Raw genomic sequence first — 22,051 nt, 5'->3', positions numbered from 1 at the left:
GTCTACGTGTGAGATGACAAGAGCCAGGACCAGAACCGGTACCACCTTCTGAGAGAGAAGGAGACATATTCTCCTGACGTTGTGGAGCCTTGTATCTAGACGATCGGGTTGTTGCAGCAATGTTGGCATTAAGGGAGAGTTGCCTGTTGAGTGTCAAACCCAGGTTCCTTGCTGCCTGGGTGTGGGCTAACACATAGTTGTCAATGGGGATAGTAAGGTCCTGGGTGGGAGAGCCCTTCCACTGAGAATTGTCAGTCACACAAGCAGAGATTCGTGCTGCTACCTGTGTATCAGACTGGGGTAAAGGGCAACAACTCGTACAGTTTAGATGGAACAATCCTAGTGAAAACATCACTGGGATTGTTTTATATTCTGTTTCTGCCAGTAGATCCCTTTCACATAAATCTTACACAATTTATCTTTAATTATATATATATTATTGTAATTAGCACAGTGTGACTTCATGTTAATCTTAGCGCAACATTGCACAACTCCCCCCCCCATCGAATCTATGATACTGCATCATATTTAATGAAGCGATCACATTTTTTATCAGAAAAATCTCATTCACTTGTAGCCACTTAAAGTAGTGATCTTCCTCTGAAGTGCAGTGGAGTAGAAGCACCCTACAAAGTGGCCCACATTGGAAATCGGGCCCTACACTGACGTATGAAGCGCGTTAACGAACCAGCACCTACAGTCTGCAGCAGTGGAGACACACAGACAATATCTTTGGCATCTCGGTGACACACCTTCGTCTTGTCAGTGATAGTTTGACGGTGTGTAAACAGGAATCCTGGACGTCTCCTTGCGCCTGAGAAGTGCGTCGCTGACGTAAAGTGTTGGTAAAGGAGGGGGGTGGGGGGTGTAAAGAAAAAAAAAAAGTGACGCCGCGATACTCACTCACACAAGTCGGAGGCGAGAAGCGTTTTGTTTCTTTTTTTTCTCCCTTTCAGTTGTGTGCGCTTATTGTTTGTCCGCTCGGTTGTTGTCCCTCAGATGTGTTACCGTCTCACACACACAGACACAGACACACACTCTCTCTGACAGAGTCGCTGCACGGCTCTTCAGCGCTCTCCCCTCACGCGGCGCTATTTTGACAGTCGGGGTCGCAGTGAACCGAGTCAAGCTAGCAGCACCATTTACATTAGCATCGGTAAGTCATTCGCAGAGCTAGCTAACTCCCACTAGCTAGCACCTGCTACATTTCGAGACCTGACAGCGTCGGGGGGGATTTACAGCAGGGTTCGCTTCACTGTGAACATACGCCGCTTTGTTGACTCGCTAGTTGTGTGGCGAATTCCGGGTTTTGTGTTGGCGCTAGTTAGCTAGCACACACTGGAAGGAAAGCGCTAGCTAGCTGGTTAACATTAGCCAGGCTAGGTGCTGTAGGTGGCTAATTATACTCGCCGGGGGAAGCGAGCTAAAGCCTTGAGCTAGCTATTGTTAGCGCGTAGGCAAGGCTAATATTTTCAGTCAACTGCTCAGCCACGGCTCTGACCACACTTCCATATGTTCCCCTACAGATAGACCTTGACGGGATTTTTCCACCCGGACACCGAGACCCACGGCCAGCGACACGGTGAGCTGAACCTCCGCGGTGACTTGGAGACGATGTGAAATCCATGATACCGTGATCTTTTTAGTTGGAATGTAACGTAACGTTAAGCACCATCTTTAAAGTCCGCGATCTCCATGCCTGACTCGAGAATGGCCACGGTAACATGTTTATCCTTCTAATCTGAACCGAGACGGTACGAAGGTAACTCGGGGAAGGAATGCCTGCCTCTGGTGATCGGGGATTAATTGATTATATGGGTCGAATCTGAATGGAGTGATTGGAAATTGTCTGTAGCTGGCCATTGCAATCGTTCTTACAGCAACCCCCCTCTTCATTCAGCTGGTGACAACAAGGTGTTAGAAGACGTACTTGTTTGTACAGCAAAGTGCAGATGTAATAACCAATAACTGGACCTTATCGATCCCAAGGGTCTGTATTTTGTAATGTTGATTGAATGGTCTGGGTTTTGAGGTTGAATCTAAGTAAGCTGATTTGTAAAATTAGTCAAAAAATAATTACATTACACTCCTAGGCCTCGTTTATTGCACTGTTCAATTAAAGTTTAGGCCGCATTGTGTTCTAATACATTATACATCTTCCTTTGCCCCCCTCCAAACTGAGGTAATATCTATCTTGTTCCCTCTGTGAGGCTAAATTATTCCATAATCTATCAACATGAAGGAGAAACACGCCTCTTACTCGTTCTGTATTCTAATCCATAGTTTCTGAAAGCTCAGCTGAAGAGGACTCTCATTCGAAATAAGATTTGTCTAACAATATGGAATGGATGGTCACCGCTCCTTCTTGGCTTTAGCGCTTCTTTTTCACACTTGGGCCGAAAATAGACAGTAAGACAGACTGTTGAGTCAAACAAGGTGGGATCACAGCGAAGACTGTCAGGGCCGCGATTCAAACATCTGCTCTGGGAAAACTGCATGTGTGTCTGAAAACTTAAATATTCACATGCATGAGATGTCAAACAAGTTGGCAAATGGGAGGGCATGGACTGTCAACATAGTCACGTTTGATGATGAGGTGGTCTTGAAACTATCATAATATATTTGACTGTTCTCAGTGAGACCAAGGATAGGTTAAGGGGCTACCCCTTCTGAACATTTTCAGATTGAAAAAAATGGTATACTCCATCTTTATATAAAATGTGTACTAAGTCCAGTTAGTGGTGTAAGGAATTATCATTGAGAAAAGGCTTATCTACAGTACGATCTCATGGAGGTGAGTCATTGAATCAACAGTCTGCTGTTGCTAAGGGCAGCAATGAGAAAGATGTAGTATCAGAGCTGTTTCTCCTTCATTTCCTGTATCTTTCAATCTTGACATTATAGAACATATCAAATTGTCAAATGTCATTTTTAGTTGTTTATTTAACTCAAATAGTTGAAGAAGTATAACGTTTGATATTTAATAGTTATCAGGAATTCGTTTTTTTTGTTGCAGGATGCATGAACTTTCTTCATTCTCCATACACCTGTAGAACGCGGGATTTTATATGTTGGAGTTAATCTACTTGCGTTTACTCTATATCATATGATTAAGTATTTATACAAGCCAAAATGGTGACAGTGGTTTTATTACTATATTTTACAGGCAGATAGAATTGAAATAGTCAGCGATTATCCAGAAAGACATGATCAGTGCGTTTATTTGTTAGCCAGGTATCCATATCTGCCTCTGTCTCTGAATCTCTGTTTGCAGCTGCAGAAGCAGAAGAGTGGCTTTTTCTAGAGATTTGAAGAGCTATTTATAGATCTCTGCCGGCGCACCAAGCACTGTGCTGTTGCTGCTGCTCCTATATCTCTCTTCTCTTAACCACTCCTGTATCTCCGTGTCTCTATCTTCATTTGTCCCTCTCCTTTCCATGTTCTCTTTGTTTTCAGAGCTTTTATTCTCTTAATGTTTTCCCCGCTTTTCAATCTTCTGCTTCCATATCTATCGTTCATTGCTAGCTTTTGATGTAAATTATTGATCAAAGCAGGAGGGAGGGGACTGGTTGCTTGGCAGTAAGTCTGGCCTCAGATTGGACATAGGTACGTGAGTGACTTCGGACTCATTGCTGCAAACCTGGAGGGTTTTCGCATGGCGGTTCAAAGGAAGAGAAAACAGAAAAAAAATTTTACATGTTGAAATTCACCATTGGATCTCAGGGTTCCAGCAGGGGTCTACAAAGCATCTGTTTTGTTTTGTTTTCAGGTATAGATTTATTACTTGTATTACAAGAAGCCTATTTTATTGAAACGTTTGGGCCAAAACAGGCTTCATTTAACTTACGCCTGATCCAAAGTCCATTAAGAAACTAGTTATTTCCAAACAATCTTATTTAGTAATGACTTTTTTGGGCCTGTTTGAACATATTCCATGTAAACTAGAATGGCACTCAGTAGAGCACATACCTCTGCCGAGGCCCAACAGTCCCCTTAAATTTAAACCACCTGAACATTTCACAAATGCATAGATATCAGTTCACTAAATGTGCAGATTTTTAAACACAAGATCCATGAATTATTCCCTGGGAAAATTGTGAATATGTTAAAGAAAGGCCCCAGATGTTAAAGAAACTGAAAAAAATTCATCCCCCCCATGATTGGGATCTGCACCAAAATTAAAAGGGTTGTTTCCTGATCCAAACCCCATGCTTCCACCAAGTTTTGGGGAAAACCATGCTTTACAAACAAACCAAGGAACAAATGGACAGGGGGGGGGAACATTACCTCCTTGGTGGAGGTAAGAACTATTTCCCAGTGTTTCCTAATAGCTTTAACTCAGTTATATGATGCGTGTAGTGACTAAAGCACCTTGTCAGGTAACTGCTCAGGAACGGTTTATCTGTGATATCTCTGGCCACTGATCCTTGCTCAGCTCATCCCTGTTCTCTGCCTTTCTACTAAGCCCTATAATGTCTTCTCTTGCTGTCATGTAAGAGACTACATGGCTGCCCAGATGCAGAAGCTGTTGGACTTGGATTGAGGCATTATGTGCCATTAGTGTTTGCTTTGGCATTTATTCCAATCATGTGGTCAGTGTGAGACTAAAAGGCCATGCTACAATTGCAGACATTGTTTTTCTTTTTTCATTTAAACATGGCTAGGTATTTTCATACGAAAAAAAGATTTGTCCATTTCAAATGATGTTACCATAACTACCCACAGACTTCCATGCGTCATGCGTTGTCATGGTGGTTAAGTAATGTCAAAAGTAGAGGGCAGAGCAGTGTTGAGAATTTCTGACAACGACAAACGTGGCGAAAGTGCAGGAAGTTTTGATTATGTACCACTCAAGAAAAGGGCAAAGGCGGCTAGTTTGTCCATTTGCCAAGGCAAAGTAATGCCTGCAGTTTTTTTACCAACTCACAAAGTCTCTTCCTAAAAAGTTCAAGTGCCATTGTTAAAATGATTTCCTTGTGTTCTATTGTCGCCTCGCTTGAACTATTGGCTCCAGTGCCCAAACGATTTCTGGAGGTACTGCTCTGTGTTGTCTTTCATCTGCGTCCATGTGCTTTCAGAAGTTGTGCACAAATATGGCCAGTCCGTTCCTGTTAAGCGAGGCATAAATTAGCCTTAATAGAATGGAACGACCACAGAAAATATTCTTCTGCTAAAGTTTCCGTCCATCTGTCAATCGATCCATATTCTGTACCTGCTACATTCTGTGGAGGTTTCACAAATCACAATCTTGCTGTGAGGTGACAATGCTAACAACATAATATCTTTATTTACGTTGCACCTTTTAAAACGGCTGTTTCGTGAACATTGTCTCATTTATTGTAAAGAGCCAAATGTAAGATTTGCTCCATTTAACATAATTGGCAGACTGACTATGGCATTTTAATGTCCTTGTAAATAAGTATTTAAAGATTGTCATGCTTATCCTATTAGATCCCATCATCTTATTTATCATATATTTTAATGGAAATTCAATGCAATGGTTAATGATGAAAATATGTTCTGATGTAATTAATTTATGCATAGACTGATTGAACTAATGAAGGCTACTCTGGATATGCTTACGTAAATAAGTCGAAGCTGGAAAGCTGTGTAACGGCAACATATTTTGCTAAGTGCCTAATAAAGCCTGGTCACACGTTTAAATCTCAAAAAGTCAGCGATGTGTGAGGCAGACATCCCTGGACTTCAGCCACCTCATGTAGAGTTCCCTACTGACATTTCCTTTGATTCTGAACTTTTGACTGCCTCCACTGCATCTTTCAGCTGACGTTTGCAGTGAGGGGGCTACAGGCAGCAGATGCAAATACATCATCTTGTGGGATAAAGGTTTTTCCTAGCTAATGAGGTGGTTTTATTATATTCCCCCTCCAGCTTCCCTTCAAAACCCTGATGTTTCGATTTTTTTACACTTTCACCATTGTAGCAGTGCTCTGTTTCTCCAATAGCTGTCACTACTTTAAGCTCAGTTTGTCCTGACACTGTCTATAGATAATGTCCTCATACCTTCCCATGAAATAAACAGATGAATGGTGACCTGGACTATTCTGTCCGTCTGCAGATGGAGCCTTGTATCTTTCTTTCTTTTTTTAAGGATACCAAATTTGAAATTATGCTCGTGGAAGAATAGATCTATTAACGGTAGTCTCTCTTAAAAGTATCCTGCTGTTGTGTCAAGTGACATACTGGCTGATCCAAGCAGCCCTTTAAACAGCTGGGGTTCTTGCGAGCCCTGGGTTGGCTGTCATTGCAATTATATTGTTACACAGAAGCAGAGAGCAAACAAGATATGTAAGAGAGGAAGAGAGAGGGAGAGAATCCACACAGAAGGGAGGGTTGGAGGAGAAGGGAGCGGTGCGAACTGTGCGCATGATAGCATGAGAGCAGGAGAGAGAGGGAGCCAGCCAGCAAGCGAGGCTTACTCTTTCCCTTTACCGCTTGTGCTTCATTCAGAAAAAGAAAGGGGGCAGTCAAAATAGTGTTCCTCACCATTTCTACATGAAACCCATCAACACAGACAGAGCCTTTGATTACGACAGGCAGGAAGGAAACGGAGCGTGACGATGGAGAGAGTAGAATGAGCTGAAGAAAGTGATAGAGTGAAACACTCCTGAATCTCAGCTGTTTACATGGTGGAGGAAATGGAATTTATTCATTTGTACTACCTAGCAAGATAAAACTAATGTCAGTGTTGTCTTGGTCCAGACTTGCTTCTGGTCCTGCTGCTGCTTCTCCTGCGATAATGTGCTTTTTTCTGTGAGACACCTGATCCGACTTGGCTGGATATCCACGGAGCTGAGCTCTAAATACAGTAAGCATGTGCTGTGTGTGTGTCTCCGTGTGTCTGTGTGTCAGTGTGTAGGTGAGATGTAGCCTGTGGTTATGCCTTTCACAGCTCTGGACATTTGGTATAATGTGCAAACATTGCTGCTTTAGTAACTGCATCTTATCGTAGCCCTTTGTTAAACTCCTGTCATTTATTTAACGATACCCTAATAACTCTGCTAAAACTCTGATCACAGGGCTTGCTGAGATCTTATTTCATTCATTCATTACAGTTTCTACTTGTATAACTGCAACATATTTTATCAGCTGGAAGGAGAACCTAGATATGTGTTGCGTAGATGGATTTGACACATTACAGGCTGAGAGATGGTGTCTGATTTGTGATGGTTTAATGTTTCGTGAGGCAAATGCTGAGGTAATAAGGAATTCCCTTCCACTGTGTCCTTGTGTGAGAAGAGGTAGGGGAGGAGGTGGCCGGGTGTGGGTGGAGTGTCACTCGGAAGTGGGCGTTGCTCTGCAACACTGTCATACTAAGGAGGGAGGTGTACAGTTAAAAAAGAAAAAAGGACACCCTATAGGCTTACATAAGGCATGTGGGAAGTCCTGTGTTAAGAGACCCTGAAGTTTATCCTCAACGATCCTCTCGGCTTGAAGAAGCAATATGACGGAATATGGAGATGACAATTAAAGAATAAATCACATGTTAGAGTTGTCTTTTGATCTCTAAAGAAATTATCTCCTGCCTATGAAAGTTTTTTTCCCTCGGTTGGCTGCAAACAATGTGCAGGAACATAGCGAGTGGAGGTGATAGAGAGGCAGCGCAAGCCTGAGAGAAAGCACAACAGCAGAGCCCTCTTGAATAAAAAATCTGTTGCTATAAATAGCAAGCCTTCCGCATGGCTTCAGCACTGTTTCAGGTTTAGAAGACCTGGCTTTTCCTCTTCCTCTCATTTCAATCAATCAAATTTTATTTGTATAGCCCACATTCACAAATCACAATTTGTCTCATAGGGCTTTAACATGGTGTGACATACTCTGTCCTTAACCCTCAACAAGAGTAAGGAAAAACTACTAAAAAAACCTTTTAGCAGGGTAAAAAGAACGTAGAAACCTCAGAGAGAGACACATGTGAGGGATCCCTCACATGTGATTTGATGGTTCGAGCCTTGCAAAATCACACTGTCAATCCTCATCACTTCCTTTTTATTTTCTCTTTTGTTCCCTCGGCCCAGATACGTCTTGTGTTGAATATGGGCTGTTTATGTAATGACTGGCTGTTTGTGCACATGGGTGTGCATCCTTCAGCATTACAATAAATCAAGATGCATCACTGTCGTGAGGAACACACCCTAATTCAACTAGCTTGTTGTCGGCTCATAAAATAACGATGATCCCATGATTCTACCCTCTTGTCAATTGGAAATACAAAAGAGAGAAACGTCAACCACAGCAACCCACAAATTAGATAGAAGCCCATTTGGTATCAGGTTGCCAGAGCTAATGCGGTTTTCTTCCTAATGTCTGCTATTCTACCTTTTAGAATACAAACGTACATGGTTAGATGAGATTGCTAAAGCTAGCTGCTTAGCCCTGACGGACATTATGCAGTCTATCCCCTGGCATGAAGAGGTTGTGTGTGCACATGACAATCACATTTGTTGTTCATTTGTTTGTGACTTTGGAGTTAGGCTCCTCAGGTAGTTGGTGATCCTGCAGCCTCACTCCTGCATTCTAATTACCAGTGCGTGGGAAAAGGACTAGTACAATAGAGAAGCAAGCATGAGAGGGAGTGGAAAGGTGGGAAAAAAATCAATAGTAACTTCTGCTCTAATTGCCTTTAAGTCAAAAGGTTCACACTTTTTTAGCTGTTTTAGGAAAAAATCCATACACATTTTTTGTTTGGATTAATAACCACAGAAGAAGAAATAGTGACGGAATACTCTGAAACCTCGATAACTTCATAAAGAAAGTACCACCCTAACCCCCCATACCCTTTCTCATAGTCTCTTCCCACTGTGTGTCTCTTTTCAGTTGAATTTTTCACTGCGATGCCTCCAACTAGCAGATTGTTATAATGTTGATTGATGAATGTATTGGTGTATCCCCCGGCTTTTAAGTAATTGTATAAGTTTAGTCCTGCACATTCTGAAGAGAACTGCAGTGATAATAGCTGTAGAGGGCACAAAGCAGAATGAAGGTTTATTTTGGGGTCATTTTCCTCCTTGGGGAGAAAATATTCGACCATAAAATCCCAAATTTAACGGTCTCGGGCACATTCTAATGCCATTATTCAATTTCATACACAGATCTTAATTATTGCATATTTTTATTAATTTACCAGATTGTTAACCTGTTGTGACTTATTGTAGGCGATAAATAGAAAATGTAACGTTAAGAACATTAAGGCAGCTATGTTATATTATATAACATTTTATTTCTAAACCATGATTTGGAGCAACTGACAACAAGAGAAGAAACAGTAAAGATCATTTCAGCAAAGTCACTATGAAGTCAGTATTTTGATAGTAAGTAACCACATATCGTATATCTGTTCGGCCCTGTATTTAATATAAGTGCAGTAGCGAACACAATGAAGATGCATTTCTGATCTCATCGAACAGAAGCATGTGGCCACATCCTCAGCTGAAAGTTCGCCTGCTCCGCTGACACTCAGTGACCTACTGCACTTTCATAATGAATTGAACATATTTGTACACTTCTCACTGTGTTTTCCATACATTAATTTATTTGCAGCCACCGCCATAATATCAGTATTGACCACCACTTCTTGATTTTGTCGTTTGTTTAGTATTTGAAATTAGTTAAATCTTATTTCGTTGACAGACAGTACAGGCAGCCTTAATTTTAGCATCTTAACTATTCACTATTTGTTTAAGCAGCGCAGTGTGGTTGAGTAAAAAATGCTCGGAGAATATGGACAAAACTGTCAAGTACATCTTGAACAGGTGGTTTGATAAAGTGTTCTTTAGCCTTCTACTTTTTATTACAGTTACAAATGTAGTTCTCCTCAATTTGAGTTACCTTTGCTTTACCTGCTTCACTGGTAAAGTGCATGTGTACGTGTACTTCTGCTTTCGTTTGTGGAGCATAGACTTTAGCGCTGCCCCAGGCAGTAGATGGTAAACAGGCATTTGAATTTGAAATGTGGTTGATTATACTTTTCAAACACAGTGAATTAGAAATACAGGCTATTCTCTATTACAAGCCTCCCTTCTTCAATGAGTAGTCGGCCAGTGAGATACTTATGAAAAGCTCCGTACACAGCTCTTCAAAGCAATGGTGCAATATATTGTATGCAATTTTTATTATGTAATCATGACTAACAATGTCTAGGCATTTAATAGGAAACATTGGAAGAGTTGAGAAGAGTTGAGAAGAGAGGAGGAGAGAGGACATACTTAACTAGAACAAGTTTAGTTGTTGCCGTTGACATAATTAGAAGGTCGTGATGATGAATGAGGAGCTCAAGGGACAGAGAGGCAGGAACAACTAGAAGAAGGTGGGGATAGATGAATTGCTATCCTTAGGCAGGTGGAGGTATTGGGAGTGGTTGGCTTCTCTAGGTAAACAGATGGAGTAGTGCTGCTCGGCGCTGACCTGCCACTGCTGTCAGGTCAGCTATGTGATCTAGAGACTCGCTGCCATGTGCAGTTTCTCTAATTAACACTCCTAATCTGTGCTGGGGCTGCACCAGTGACATGTACAGACATCGTCTCACAGATGATATGGGTGAGTAGAGACCAAAGCATCTAATAAATTAATTTAAATCAAATATGCCCGTGTTTAATGTAGGCGCTGGAAATTTTCCAGTAGGAGATACGGATAAAGATGTACACAGCTGTATTCAAATATAGTCTTAGCCATACTTAGTTGTGCATGCATGTCATTTTTTGACCACAGCTCATACATCCAATAGCAGACCTTTCATCATCCCCCTATTTTTCTATTTTAGCACACTGTCGTCGGTATTGGAACATTGCAGTCACCTCCTGCTTGGTGTAATGGTAATACATAAAGGGCAGAGGCCATGTTTTTTGTCTGTAATGGTTTTAACTTAATTTTATGATGGTTGCTTTTTCTGCTTTTATTGACAACTTCCACAGATCTCATCTGGTGTGTGATAGAGGGAGAGATCTTGTTTCGGGCATGCGTTTGGTTTTCAGACCCTGACCTGTGGTGCTTTGGCCTACAGGATTTGAAACAACTATAATTAGATGGCTATATCCCTATGGACCAAAGGAGGGAGGAGAAACGCCGAAGATGAGATGAAGGGGGATGCTGGGTGGTAGAGCTGTGTGTTGGTTAGCTGGATGTTGGCTGGATGGATGTCTGAATGACTGGCATGTTGCCTTCCTGCTGGCTGTTCTGGAGTGCACAAGCCACATTGTAAGAGACCACACTTTCTGCTGGCCCAGCAGAGACAGCCTTGCTGGTTGACTGGCTGGATGCCTAACTTCCGGGTTCAGCTGGCACTCAAGCGTCCATCACTGTTTTGGCAGTCCAGCCAGCCAGCTGTTATTTTGTGTGGCTGAGGCAAACGGAGGTGTTTGTGCAGATCACAGAGGACACTGGTCACCCTCTGGACTAGTGCTGGGCAATTAAGCGAAAATGTATCGAAACCGACATTTATAAAATTTAACCAACCTAATTTTGCTCATGTCGGTTAATTCGGATAATATTTTGCCCTAAGCACCCATCCATGTCAGGTTTCTGCCTTGTCTATATCACCCTGCTGTATGTCGTCCCACCTCACTTTTCCGCTATCCTGCACTCACATTACATGGGTTAGCAGTAGTAAGTAATCTACAGTACTTGAAGTTTACTTTGTCTTTGTTTGATTCTCTCTAAAGTGATACGTATTTGAGAACATTGAAAACAAAGTCCAACATTTTGTGTGCATGCAGCTCATATTGCCCAGCCCTAATCTGGACATATTTAACAGTTTGCCAGTGCATTTTTTAAGATATACTCATTCTTTAGCTAAAAGCATATATTTAATCACGTAGATAGAAGTTTCTCTCAGTCACTTAGGGAATGTTCAGACCAAAAATAGAGCTGGGTTAAAAAATTATTTCACAGGGCTGCATTGGCTTCAGTATTTTCCTAAAGACAACGGTGGAAATGTTGCATTTTTAGGCTAAGGTGTCTCTTACTTAGTATCTTGCTCCATTGGTTCATTGTAGAACTGTTTTTAGTGCCCTTTGTCTTGCTCTGGTTCTTTCTCCCTCTCTTTTTCAATCCTTCCCTCTCTCCATCGATAGCCCTGGAAGAACTCCCTCTGCGTTGATTGGCCATCAAAACATCTGTTAAGTTTTTACTGTCTTTGCAGGAAGGCAGAACTTGTCATAGTCTCAACTGTAGTTGTTTGCTTTCCCGCCAGGGGCATGCCGTTTTTAGCAGGAAGGTTTAACACCTGCACTCTTTGTGACCTGTCACTTGGTCTTTGCTGCGCATGAGAGCAAATTGCGTGCTCTTGTGCATGTGAGCACATGCACAGCCCTAGGTTACGCTTCCTCCTCTAGCAGTATAGTGGAAAGTTTATTACAGTTTACAGAGAAGTCCTTGGATGTGTGCCATTGCACCTGAGTCCACTGACCTCACCCTCTAAAGATGAAGATATTGCCATTAGTCTGTTTCTCGAGTGCTGTCTTCATTTTATTTATTTTTCCAAAAATAGTGTCCAGTTGGTCATCGATCACACTTGATTGTGCCAGAGCAACTGCTGATTGAGTCTGTATTACTCTACAGTCAACATTCCTGAAGGTTTTGAAATTAACAAAGTGTCTTAGTGATTCTTTAGGGGGGGGTAATTGTAGAGTAATGATTAAAGGCCGAATAATAGTACTGCAACCGCGGCTGACTACGCAGCTGCATCGACGGACTCGTTTTGGTTTATGGTTCCTCAAGGGTTGCGCGTGTTAATTCCCCGCCAGAATACTAGTCGCAGTAGCGAGTTTTGTCGAAGACAAGAAGAGACGTCTCCTTCTTTTTCGACTGTATATTTACATCGCCACTGCGGCTCCATATAGCCTTTTCCTGGCGGACAAATCCGCCAGTCAGTGACGGGTTATACAAGTGGTCATACTGTCGGATCCCTTCTGCCAAGTGCTCTTCTATTTGGTCCTAGTCGTTCTTCTAAATCTTCCGTGATTGCTGCCGGTATTATGGGGCATGAAACCGGAAACTAGGTTTAGTCCGGAACTAAAGAGGGCTGCGTGAGGCTCGCGTCGCTTTGCCGTATAGTTAGAAAAATTTGCTGACACACGCAAGCCGCAAGAGGGGGCACGCAAGCACTCAAGGGGCGTGTTGCGTGTCTTGCGTGCTAGCGCGCCTGCCTAAATTCCGACTATAAATCGGCCTTTAGATGTCAAAACCCAAATTGGAGGACATAAAAATTCTGACCTTTTTTCCCCCTTGTCCCTGGTTTTAATATCTTGTATTCAGTGCTTTTTGTTATGCTAAATGTAGTTGAAAATAAAAAAAAGTTCAGGTTGTGGGAAGCTCAGGATTACCGGTCATTAAAAAGTCCATTCCACAGTGTTTACTGACCAATAAAAACAATTAGAAAATAATCTAAATTGTCTGTATGTTAATGATCTGTATGTAGAATGAGTACAGATTCATACCCTTATAGGATGGTAGAATATAGTTTCCTGCATTGAAATGAAATGTATTTTTAATGGCAAACATCAACACACAGTTAATTAGTGGATGGCAATATGTATACAATCAATATTTTAATTTAATCATTATCTCATTGTAATGATCAAATGTTTTAAAAAATGTGACCCTTATTAATCCCACTCAATATAGACCTGCCGTATGCATCTGCCAAGCAGCAGCCAACAAATTCAGGTTTTAGACTACCTACTGCTTCTTGGAGGCTTCACCTCTCATCATGCACTGCCAGCGTAGCATCTACAGTTGATTGAATATGGCAGTAGTGAAGGACCATTCTACTATTATTATACTTCCAGTAAAGATTTTGTGTCATACTCAAACGTTAGGACTGTGTCCTGTGATTTAAAACTCCATATCAGCTAGCATTAGCCTGCAAAGCTAGTATAATCCAGTAAGGCTCGGTTGGTACCCAGAAATGATACCGCCTGGTGTATACTGAGTTCACCTTGTGCATATGTATGTCTGTGACTGTGAGGGACAAACAGCCTCTCTCTATCTGCCGGGGCCCACTTTCTTATTCTGGAGGTCTGTTCTTGTGTCTGTGAGCTCAATCTGTTTAGTTGAAGGATCAGCTCCACCAGACCTGATAGTTAGTCATTGCTCTCATCAGGATGGAGAGGACCAGAACTGTCTGCAGTCAGCCAGCGTGTGAGGGGAGTCACCACCAAATTTAAATAACTGTGAGAAAGTCTCACATTTTAATCACATTGTAAGCCCCATTTAGTCTGTTTGCCTGTGTGTACATCTGTAAGCCGTGTTTGGTCACATGTGTGTACGTTTGTTGTGTCTGTGGGACTGACACATGATACTGTTGTGTTTATTCGTGCTGTTCAATTTGTGTTAAATGTGAGTACCAAGTGATAAATACACTCGGCCTTGTAATTGGGGAAAGGAGGGGGGTCGTGAGAGAGAAAAGAAGAGAAAAATATGGGGGTGTTGAGGGATATGGCTGCTTTTCTCTTGGTGACAGAGCCTGTTGCCATGGAGCTGGTCCTCCCATTGGTGGAGGTCTGGTCCAATCGCTTAACAGCACAGATTGTTTCATCATTGAGAAGTTTTTTCCTCTCTCACTAGCCACCCCTTGCTCCTCCATCTTTTTCAGTTCTCTTTTTTTCCCTCTCCTACCTTCTCGTGCTCTCTCCTCTGCTGCTCCCCATCTCACAACAAAAGGAGCTGATAAATTACATAAGGTAGATAAGCCTCCACCTAGGTTCATTTGGACACAGTTTTTTATTTTATTTCAGGAGTTCAAGTTAAGGAGGCTGAATCTTTCACACATTACCTCAGTCCTTGAGAAGGAAAGACAGCGCCACTACCCCAAATTCATTTATTTATCTACATATATATCATATGCACATATACACTAACAAACTATTGTAGTCTAATACAAACAAATGAGCAGAACTTGTCAATCTCTGTCAGAGCGGGGGGAGGCACATAGAAGCTGCTGTTAATGGCTTGTAGCTCTTATTTACAACTTCTAGAAATGAAAAGCCAGCCGGCTAAGAAACTGACATGTTTTGTTTGTCTATTATCTCAGCTCCATTACAGTATCGGTGGGGCACTAACACATAACAGCCAGCCAGTCGGAGTGGTGTCTGTGCATGTGTGCGTGCACGTTGGTCAATAAGGGGAGATAAAACGGAAATGAATAAAAACGTGAAACAAAAATGGTGCAAATTAATATATTAATTTAATAAAATTACTCTGAAAAATATTTTAATGTCTGTATGGTAAAATAACTGATGAGACCAAAATAGAACTGATTTTAGAAGCAGTGATTTCCAAGTTAGACCTATATCGTCACATTCTTATATACGCCAGGTTGACGGATAAGTTGTTAGGGTTTATTGTAAATGTGTAAAGTGAGCACAGGTCAGCGGGGGAGGGAGGAGGGAGGATTTGCGGTATGGTAATACAACACGATACAAGGTACCTGGGCCACCGCTGCAAAATGAACTAAGCGGAAACACGACAGATCTGGTATGCACTCATTAGAGAAAGTGTTAACCGCAGCAAGATTAAGTTGGTTAGAGGTTATAAATGTCTGTTTGATTAATTTTCAATTAATTGCCCAGCCCTAGATTATTGTGAGTATTTCATAAATCTTATTTCTTGTTTTTTCATTTTGGCCCAAGTGGAATTCCATATTTCGCTCCCTCACCCATATTTACAGGACTCTCACATTCATCAATAATACCCTCAAGATTAGGCTCCCCTCTCTCCACTGGCATTCGTTCATTGTGCAGACAGGAAACTGTCATTCAGTTGGCCAATACACTTTTTCTCAATCACCCACTTCTCCTCATGTTCTTGCTGTTTTTATTCAGATTTGTTCTGTTCATGCAGCTTCTGTATGTTTCCACACCACGCAGAAGAGAACTATACATAGGTTGTAACTAGTGAGAGCAATAGAGAAAGACAGGGAGACTTGGAGAGAGCTAGAGAAAGGTAGAGCTAGGTAACTAGGGAGGAAGGGGAGGGAAGGAGGGAGAGAATGAGTCATAGCTCGTCCCACAGGACTGAGTGGGTAGGTTGAGTGGAGGAGGATGGCGTCAGCAGCAGGCCTGACAATTTAAGAAGACACATTAAAAGAGGAAGAAAAAAAGAGAGAGGGGGAGAGAGAGACAGAGAGCCAACACTTCAAAGTGGGTGGATGGAGAGAGAGATATTGATATGGAGGGGGCAGAAGGCAGGAAGGGGTATCCTCACTGAGAGAGAGAGTGGGGGTGGCAAGGATAAGGACAAAGAGAGACATAGATGGAAAATGAGAAACCCTGTCTTCCGCTTCATTTGACCATTCATGTTCTCTTCATCTGTGTTTGGTTTTCCTTTCGTCATCAGGTTTCCTGCCTGTGCTCTCAGCCATGGACTAATCTTAATCATTTTTACATGGCTCATAGCATAAAATATGCACAGTATTCCAGAGTGTATTTGTGTCTGCTGGACATTGATGCATGTATACATAGGTCAACTACTGGGTCTGTTCCTTGTACTTTTCCCCTACAGTCCCCAGTGCTATGGCAGCCCCCTCACCCTCCTTTTTTCGGGGGGATTGTGTCATCGACGCAAAGGGGAATCCTCTCTGACACAGACAAACACTGGTACCTACATACTGCAAGCGCTGCTGATCTATAATATGTGTAGCCACTGAGCTTGCACAAACTCTACCATTACTACACACATCAGCCTCTACTCTGGGAAGACATAACCTTGCTGCCTTTTGTGAAATGGGTTCTCTCTGACGTCAAATGGGCAAGGTGCGTGGCTGAATGCAGAGGAGCTGAATTGGGTCGAGCTGCCTGTGTATGTCTCTCCCATTGCTGTCTGTGGGTTTGTACGTTCGCTCACTCCGGTTTGCACAGTCTTGTGCTTCCATTCACCTTCATCTTTCATTCAGGCTCTGCAGAGAAAATGGAGAGACAGATCTGCTACGCATGCTTCTCCATTATGGAAGTTGAAATGCGGTGAATGAAATAAAGTAATAGTAGCAGATTTCATTCATTACTCACACAAAATACAAAGTGCTCATTCTGTTTGCTTGCGTTGTGGCTGTCAATAACGAGAAATAACTGGGTAGGAAAAAACAAGAGTGTGAATGCAAAGAGAAATCCACCGTCCATCTGCATTGTAACTTTGCTGTAACCTATTTTTTACTGTAGGCACTGCATACCCTCACGACAACGCACTGATAACTGTGTTCTCTTTTGTGTGCTTACCTGACTGCAATTTTATTTGAATCTCAATGATTTTCATCATATCATTATCAATTGGCTCTTGTCACAATGAAAGGTACAAAATCAAAGGTATTCCCTTTTAATTATTGTATGATAGAGAAAAACTGCAGAGCCTCACAGATATCAGATAAAGTGAATAAAAGAAATAGCATTAAACCGTTCAATTGTTATTGTGCGAATTTTAAAAACATTTTGGATCATTTTGTGGCAGGACAAATCAACCAGTGGCGGGGCTGCCACAGTCTTGGTAATTAATGGGAACCAGTGCTTGATATAGACAAGCTCTCTGCTCTCACCACTTAGCATGCAGTAGAATTCTTGCCATTTCTCGGGCTTGCCCCGCTGCTAACTATTGCTGGGACCTTGACACAGCTTGACCTGGAGCAGCTAATTTTGACAGTGATGTCATACCTGAATGAAATATTTAGTTCAGCTAACCTACTATCTGAAGTGGTCGTATATATACTGTGTGTGTCTTAACACAAACACACACATTTGTTTGGACCAGACTGTTAAATCTTTCACTCTGTGGCCCATTCACACGTACACAATCACGGTCTCACTCACACAGAGGGCAGCGCATTGTATGACCTGAGTGTCTCAGCTGGTTGCCTGTCATCAGGAGGTTAGCATGACAGCTAATGGGGATGATGGTGATATTGTGGCCCATCTGTTTTCTTAACTGTGGGGTGTTGTTTTTTTTTGTGAAATTTCTGTTGTAGAACCATTTCCCCCTGACATAAGTAAAAAAAAACCACTCTATATACCTAAAGTCTTAATTTTGTTTGTATATAAATATGTTAAGAAGGATGCACGCAGATTTTTGGAGACGGACAACAGAATGCATGTGGCAAAGAATTTTTGCTCCCACAAAAAATAACCTCTGAAATCAGCAACCTGTAGTATATAGGACTAAATGTAATTGTGCCGCAGTAACATGCTTGAAAAGAAAATCCAATTAGTGCTTTTTGGATTATTCTTACTACCACAGATATACTTAAGTACTTTTCATTACACATACATGTGTGTGTAATGGCTGCCTCATGTTTACTGAGTCAAATTGATAGCTTCTGCTGTGCAAGTCCTTATCACAGCTGTACTTTCCACACACGTGGTTTAAAAAAAAAAGAAGCAAGTTTATCTCCAGCCCTAAACATAAAATTGGTTATTTGGTCTTAAATGCCTGATCAGAGCATCTCTCTTCTGCTGTGTTAAACCAACTTGTCGATGTGGTTTTATGACCTCTTTTGCTATGATGTAACTGGCTTGAGTCCTCAGTGAATCATATTCCCTGCATGTCTGCAGCCACGTGTGTTGATGTAGACAGTTGGCAGAGAGAGGTCAACATCAGGACCACCAACACAGTGACTGAACTGGGACACTCAGTGCTGCTGCTGGTGGTGTTGTAGTTGTTGAGTCTGCAATGCCTGTAGTTTGACCATTGTCAATCAAAAACTGGATGGACCCTAAGAGACTGTGGATGTTTGTTTGTTTTTTTGACCAGTCCTAAAGCCAGAACTTACATTTCATTTTTTTGTCAGCACAAAGAATAATTAGGGGACTTATATTTGTATTCTTTGCCTAATGACAGGGAGTTAACACGATTCATTGTAAAGGGTTTGAAGAGGCTTCATTCCTCATTTGAGAGGATTTATCAGTTCCGCTGCTCTAATTGGACTTTGTCCCACTTGATATCCCATGACCTGGATGACTGGGAATCCACATTGTTGTTTCCACCACAGGCTATGATTGCCTGAAAATAAAAGAAAAGGCACGTAGTTTCTGTTTTTATCTTGCCCTCCTCTCTCTGCTTCTGTTTTCCATCCCTTGCAGTCTGTGCACAGTGCAATCTCTCTCTTCTCTCTGCCCTTCGCGCTGGTACTTGCTCTAACACAAATGGCAGCAGTTGCGAATGACGTTACCATCTCCTTGGCAACGCTGTGGGCCTGTGCGTGGAGGGGGGGAGTGTTTTTATTCTTCACTGGGGGACTTCAACCTGAATACACTAACCGACTCGACATGAGGACAGAAATTGATGCCCGAACAGGTAGAGACTGCTTTTTAGGGTTAAGACTTGGCTTTAGAGTGAGTTTTCACGGACATTAGTCTGCTCAAATATGAGAATGGCACTTGAAATGAATGACTATCTTTGCTCTCCAATCCAAACCCATTCATTCTTTTTGTCCAAGAAAACACACTGAATATGTGTGAGCAAGAAAAAAAGAGATTATTTTGAAGTGACTGAATCAGACGTTTTTGTGTCTGCCCACAGTCGATAGTGTGGCTCTGCGCTCTGCTGCTGTATGGTAGGCCTGTATGAGAGTGGGGGTTGGGGCATGTGGGTGTCCTGGTCAGTGATGTGGTGTAAAGCTGCTGATGACGCGTTGCTGCTGCATTGCCTGGGTCTCCCCCACTGTGGGAATCCCTGCCTCATTTGTTCACTCATCTCTTATCTATCCCGCAGCACGGCACACAGCAGGGCACTGCCGCACAGGCGGGGACATGCATGAATGGCTCTCATCCATGCTGCATGCATTCAAACTGACTATCATGATTTTGATGCCTAGATTTATGCACATTTACTTTTCATCTAGCTGTAACATGCACTTATACATGTGTATGGGATTAGACGCATACTTTTCATCCTATTGTTTATACTAGATAATATAGGATTATCAGACCCATGGATTGTTGTTAATCTGTGTTGACTGTCTCTGTATGGGAATGGCTATAGGGCCTAAGACCTAAGAGTTTCTGCTTTGGTTTGCATGTGGGAAAATAGGTTTAATGATGTCATTTAGAAGGATTTGGGAAAAGAAAGAATACATAGTAATGATAAGTATATGATGACTGTAGTTGTTGCTGTAATTTGTAGCTTGTTGATGATAATATAGCTTGCAGGTGATGAATGTTGTATGTTGAACCAAATCTGACTCATTAGGCCCAGTGAACCGTATTCGATTATTAGAGTGTTTCTTTAGTAAGAAGATAAAATTGTATTGGACTCATTTCTGATTCAAATTGGTGCATCACTATTCTTTGAAGCTAGGTTCTAATAGTGCAGCTCTTCTTTGTTTTGCACTGTCTCCAGTTTTGTTAAATGGACTCCTAGTATTTTTTCTGCCTGATGAGTTATAGTGAAAAAACACCCTTTTAGCTCATCGTTTCTCAGATAAAAACGAATTCCCGATCCACGAAGAGTGATGCTCTCACTCTAGAAATGGCATTTTAAACATTAAGTCGTCAAATAACAAGCAATTTAGCAATTGGGGAGGTTTACCCTGATCCAATGTGCTGATATGCACACCCTGTGTTCCAGTGGGCTCTGAGCTTTCAGCTCTTTGTCCCCCTCCCTGCCAGAATGAGCAGCAGTGGCAGCAGCAGTGATGAGTCACTCAGTGTGTGAAACATGACGTCATCCGTGTCTTCCTCTTCTGCTTTTGGTGTCCAGGGCTCCTGACAGGAGGACAGACCATGCTGCTGCACTGAGCCGGAGGGAGAGAAAAGAGAGAGCCCTCAGAGGACTGCTGACGTGGTGGCTGGCCTGTTTTTGTGCCCCTCCTCCTTATCTGACAGCTGTCTTTTCAGTTCACCCTATTGCTGTGAATATTGATGTTTTTTATCACATGTGCATGTTGTTTTACTATGATATCTTGTAAACCTTGATATTTGTCTTTTGGGGCAAATCCCTGTCCTCATTAGTAAAATTGAATACACTGAAACCACTACGCCCGAGATTTAGCTGAGAGATTTTCTCTGACAAATTTCCCCCAAATCAGGCAACTTATTATTTAAACACACTGTAATGAGCAATAATGTAAGTAAATTTGTCATTTTTATATAAAAAGGTTTAACATGACATTTTTTCTTCTGTGTGTTTCTCACAGCTCCACCCCGAGGGCTAAGGCTTGCTATGGACGTTGCTTTTCCCCCTGCTGCAGCCCTGACCAGTGCCCTACCTTAGTGGGTTCCCCTCTTCTTCCTGTGTGTGGTTCCCATCCAGACTCACTGTACAGAGTCCAGCACAGATCTGGTACCACCTACAGGTAGTTAGTATAGTAGCACACTGTCACACACATATACGGAATGTGCTCTCTGCTTTCTCATTTTCAAAATGCCACAGATGTTGGGTGTGTAATTCTTTCTTGCCTCTTTTCTATCAGCCACTCCTGGGTCCTCCACCCAACCCCCTCCCCTACTCCCACCCTCCCCCCTCCCCTAAGAAGATGTCGGTGAGCCTGACAACAGACATCGAGCAGGAGGGAGAGAGTGGGCTTCTCATCGAGCCCTGCAGTCGAGGCAAGACCTCCCCTCAACCACAGGGCACTAAGGAGGGGACAGGGGAGGGCCTGGAGCCCGAGGATAGCTCCTTACAGGATGCACAGGTGGCTATAGACATACTTTATTTCTTATTTACATAACGTCTTAGCTAGAAACTCTTTTAAGACTTATTTCTTCTTTTGCCAGATGATTATTTTCTGTGTTATTGATACTTTCACAACCTTAAAATCTAGGGGTGTAACGGTACACAACAATCACAGTTCAGTAAGTTCCTCGGCTTTGAGGTCACGGCTCGGTACATTTTCGATACGTTACTGTAGAAACACATTGTAATGTATTGTTAAATATATGTTATTTTTTTCCCTTCAAATAATTAACAACCACCACATTGTTTGCAGAGAGGGTGGCTTTCCTGGTACTTACAATGTCTCCACTGTGTAGAACAGGTTTATAAAGGGCTGGTATGACTCGCTGGCTGAAAAGCGGATGAGAGGGAACGTCGTAACCGGGCTCGATTACTTTCAGTG

At 42.2% G+C, this 22,051-nt stretch overlaps 1 protein-coding gene across 6 annotated transcripts in view; it reads left to right on the top strand.

Moving 5' to 3' along the window:
• Positions 1 to 737: 737 nt before the first annotated feature.
• Positions 738 to 22,051, top strand: part of LOC128449822 (R3H domain-containing protein 2) — a 50,616-nt gene continuing 29,302 nt past the window's right edge. For 3 of the 6 annotated variants that reach the window (XM_053433166.1, XM_053433175.1, XM_053433139.1), the window contains exons 1-5: positions 885 to 1,156; positions 1,527 to 1,582; positions 20,695 to 20,845; positions 21,131 to 21,289; positions 21,407 to 21,628. In XM_053433166.1, the coding sequence (XP_053289141.1) occupies positions 21,470 to 21,628 (159 nt within the window). In that variant the 5' untranslated portion in view covers positions 885 to 1,156; positions 1,527 to 1,582; positions 20,695 to 20,845; positions 21,131 to 21,289; positions 21,407 to 21,469. Of the gene's footprint in view, positions 822 to 884; positions 1,157 to 1,526; positions 1,583 to 20,694; positions 20,846 to 21,130; positions 21,290 to 21,406; positions 21,629 to 22,051 lie in introns of those variants that run through there. The other 3 variants (XM_053433151.1, XM_053433144.1, XM_053433158.1) reach the window with 3 other exon arrangements.

The sequence above is a fragment of the Pleuronectes platessa genome, chromosome 2 (genome assembly GCF_947347685.1).
Source record: "Pleuronectes platessa chromosome 2, fPlePla1.1, whole genome shotgun sequence".
Taxonomy (NCBI): domain Eukaryota; kingdom Metazoa; phylum Chordata; class Actinopteri; order Pleuronectiformes; family Pleuronectidae; genus Pleuronectes; species Pleuronectes platessa.
This window is presented reverse-complemented; position numbering and strand designations above follow the sequence as displayed.